Raw genomic sequence first — 1,304 nt, 5'->3', positions numbered from 1 at the left:
CTACCACTTTGTTCATACTTAGTGAGGCATGTCCTCTTGGCCTGACGTAAATGAATGTGGCTGCCCCATAAAGTATGGTGACTACAGTCAGATGAGCAATGCAGGTGGAGAAAGCTTTCTGTCTCCCAGAACTAGATGGGATCCTCAGTATGGTCAAAATGATGGCGAAGTAGGAGATGACAGTCAAAAAGAAAGTGCTAAACAGAACCGTTGTAGCAGCAGTGAAAATAACCCATTCAATATGGCGGGTTTGGCAGCAGGAAAAATACCCCATTCAATATGGCGGGTGTCAGTGCAAGCCAGCTTCAGCAGTGGCCCAACATCACAGTAGAAGTGATTGATGATATTGGGGCCACAGAATGGCAGTCTAAACACTGGAACAGCTTGCACAAAGATAACCAGAAAGCCACCCATCCAAGCGCCAAATGAGAGCTGAGCACACAGTTTTCCACTCATGATGGTGGTGTACTGGAGAGGGTTGCATATTGCTATGTATCGGTCAAAGGACATGGCTGTGAGGAGGAAAAGCTCAGTAGAACCAAGGGAGAAGTGGGAGAAGATTTGGGCTTTGCACCCAGCTACGCTGATAGACTTCTTGACATCCAGAAGGCAGGCCAAAAGCTTGGGTGTAGTGGATGAGACATAGATGATTCCCCAAAATGACAGATTTCCAAGGAAGAAATACATGGGTTTGTGGAGAGTGTTGTCATTCACCACTGTGGCAATGATGATGACATTCCCAGTGACAGTCAAAATGTAGATGACCAAGACTCCCACAAAGATCAAAACATGAACCCTTTGAAGGCTGGGGAAACCGAGAAGAATAAATTCAGTCACAAAAGTCTGGTTTTCCATCCTCTGCTTCCACTTTGTATATTTCTGCATTAATAAATATGGCAAGTAAAGGACTGATCAAAGTCTTTTTTTTTATGCGAGTGAGTAGGAAAGAGGAAATATAGAGATATACATGTGTATGTGCATATAGGTATGTATACAAATATATGTATGTAAGAGACATTTTCATTTTTTTTTAACATTTATTTTAAAGAAACCAGGAGGTTTGAGATCCTTATAATAGTTTTACTGTTTCATTCTCAGTTACTTTTTCAGTTGAAAAAGTGATCTCTCTTACACTAGAAGACTGTATAGAAGACTGAAGAATTTGTAATAAACAGTGATATATACTGGTAATGTTCCCTCTACCAGTTACATTTCTAAGGGTGGGAGCCATCACCCTAATTTATGTCCTCTAAAAGATGGATGTCTAGTCAAAATTAATCTAGGCTCCTACTTCGAAGCCCAGT

General features: G+C 41.3%; 1 protein-coding gene across 1 annotated transcript; it reads right to left on the bottom strand.

The window, feature by feature from the left end:
- Positions 1-4: 4 nt before the first annotated feature.
- On the bottom strand, positions 5-855 carry LOC104084360 (olfactory receptor 6X1-like; the record flags this gene model as incomplete). Its single annotated transcript, XM_009588169.1, has 2 exons — positions 233-855; positions 5-197 (listed from the first exon to the last, which is right to left on the bottom strand). Coding segments are annotated over exons 1-2 (816 nt in total), but the record flags the coding sequence as incomplete, so codon positions are not given.
- Between the last annotated feature and the right edge of the window lie 449 nt (positions 856-1,304).

The sequence above is a fragment of the Fulmarus glacialis genome, unplaced genomic scaffold (genome assembly GCF_000690835.1).
Source record: "Fulmarus glacialis isolate BGI_N327 unplaced genomic scaffold, ASM69083v1 scaffold1772, whole genome shotgun sequence".
Taxonomy (NCBI): Eukaryota; Metazoa; Chordata; class Aves; order Procellariiformes; family Procellariidae; genus Fulmarus; species Fulmarus glacialis.
This window is presented reverse-complemented; position numbering and strand designations above follow the sequence as displayed.